At 64.1% G+C, this 1,913-nt stretch overlaps 1 protein-coding gene across 1 annotated transcript; it reads right to left on the reverse strand.

The window, feature by feature from the left end:
- Positions 1–371: 371 nt before the first annotated feature.
- Positions 372–1,656, reverse strand: METRN (meteorin, glial cell differentiation regulator; the record flags this gene model as incomplete). The annotated part of the gene is given in 4 exon segments (XM_010184351.1): positions 372–682; positions 983–1,045; positions 1,255–1,553; positions 1,555–1,656. Coding segments are annotated over 4 exon segments (775 nt in total), but the record flags the coding sequence as incomplete, so codon positions are not given.
- Between the last annotated feature and the right edge of the window lie 257 nt (positions 1,657–1,913).

A 1,913-nucleotide genomic window follows, 5' to 3' on the forward strand; every position in this document is an offset into this window, starting at 1 on the left:
GCCACCCATCACAGAGCCCTCCCAGGGAGCAGGGCAGCTGCCCCATCGCATTGGATCCTTCATGCACCACAGCATCCCCTGAGCATGCAGCACCCCAGTCCTTAGGGAACCCCCAACCCATCACCAGACACTGCTGCACCCCTCACACGGGCAAGCGAGCCCTGGGAAAATCCCTTCCCTGCCAGTAGGATTTTCACAGGAACCCTCAGCCCGGTGACAGGTCCTGCCAGAGCCTGGCTACATGGTGAGGACCAAAGCACCGTGTCCCCTCTGGGCACCATCCGTGCTGGCACACCGCCCCAGCGGCTCCCCAGGGATGCTCTCACTGCCTGTGGCACCCACGAGGCCGAGCTATCCCCACCCCCCCCAACCATGGGTAACTCGCAGGGATTTTGGCGCATGCGTCGTGCCCCCTCGTAGATGCGCTGGAAGTCCCTGTAGCGGGGCGCACAGCTCAGCCAGGCTTCACCGAAATGCAGCCACCCCGTGAAGAGGAAGGTGCCAGGGCCCGGCTTGACCCCACAGCGCAGCGGGGTGCGGATGCTGCCTGCTGGCCGCCCTGGCCACTCCCCTGCCTGGAAGAGGGGGAACTTTTGGCGGTGGATGCGGGCAGCGCTCACCCCGATGACGGATTCCTGCAGCTCCACATCGTTCGAGACACTCCGAATGCTGCCACGGATCACTGCGGAGGGAAGGCAGGGAGGGGTGTCAGCATGTCCCTGTCCCCAACCCCATCCCTCTCCCCAACCCCATTCCCACCCCTGTCACTCTCCTCATCCCCATCCTTGTCCCGATCCACATTCCTGTCCCCATGCCTGTCCCCACCATTGTCCCCATCCCACACTGGCCTCTGTGACACTCCTGAACACAGCCCAAGCCATGCCAGCCTAGGAAAAGAAGGCCAGGGCTGCCTGCGGGGCTGTTGCACCTCCAGTTTGAGTTTCCTCCCCCCTCCCCAGGGCCCCAGGGGGCCTGCACTCACCAAAGTCACTAGTGCAAATGGCCATCAGGATCTCAGTGTCGTTGCATGGCCGGCATGCCCCTGCAACAACCAAGTATAGCCCATCACCACCTATCACTGTGGTGGCTCCCAATGGCTCCCAGTGCCCAGCCATGGTGGCGGGGGCCACCCTGGATCTGGCCCCTCCATATTCTCACCACCCTGCAGACCAGGGACACCGCAGCAAGGGAGATAGTGTCAGCCAAGGGGAAACTGAGACAGTCTGGAATGCTCAGCACTCACCTTCTCCAGCGAGGCTGGCAGCGGGCAGACCCGGGTGCAGCCTCCCCGCAGCTCATAGCGAAAGGCGGCGATGCGGCGGCTGATGTCGCGGTGCGGAGTGGCCTGCAGGAAGAGAGCTACCTTCTCCCAGGGCAGCCAGCTGAAGCAGCGGACACGGGGCCGGGGGGCCTCTGGCAGCAGCAGCTCCAGCCCCCCCTCCCTCTCCAGGTAGAGCTGAGCCCCTCGGAAGCTCCCAGTGGGTTTGACGCAGGCAGTGATGTGCTGGAGGTTCCTGTCCTTGGTGGCAGCAGTGATGGGGGGGAGGCGGGGCCAGGCGGGGGCGAAGGCCCCCCGTGGGGTACAGCCACTCCAGCGAGCCCTCAGCACAGTGCAGGGAGAGCTGCTCCACGCTGCCTGCCTCCTGTGACAGCCCGCTGCAAGGCACAGTACCCACCGTCAGTCAGGATGCCCCCCAGGGGGCAGGGACATCCCCCCCAGCCCATGTTCCCGCAGCACTGCAGCACCCCAAGCAACAACTCTGCAGGGGTGTGTGGGGTGAATTTGGGGAGGAATAGCATCAAACCCTCGATGCCTCAGACTTGGGGTGTGAGTGCATCATTTGAGGGATGCTTGTGTTTGTGGCACCCTCTTAGGGATGCTCAGGCAGGGCCGCCTTAGTTGGTCAGCTCCC

The sequence above is a fragment of the Mesitornis unicolor genome, unplaced genomic scaffold (assembly GCF_000695765.1).
Source record: "Mesitornis unicolor isolate BGI_N332 unplaced genomic scaffold, ASM69576v1 scaffold34735, whole genome shotgun sequence".
NCBI classification, from domain to species: domain Eukaryota; kingdom Metazoa; phylum Chordata; class Aves; order Mesitornithiformes; family Mesitornithidae; genus Mesitornis; species Mesitornis unicolor.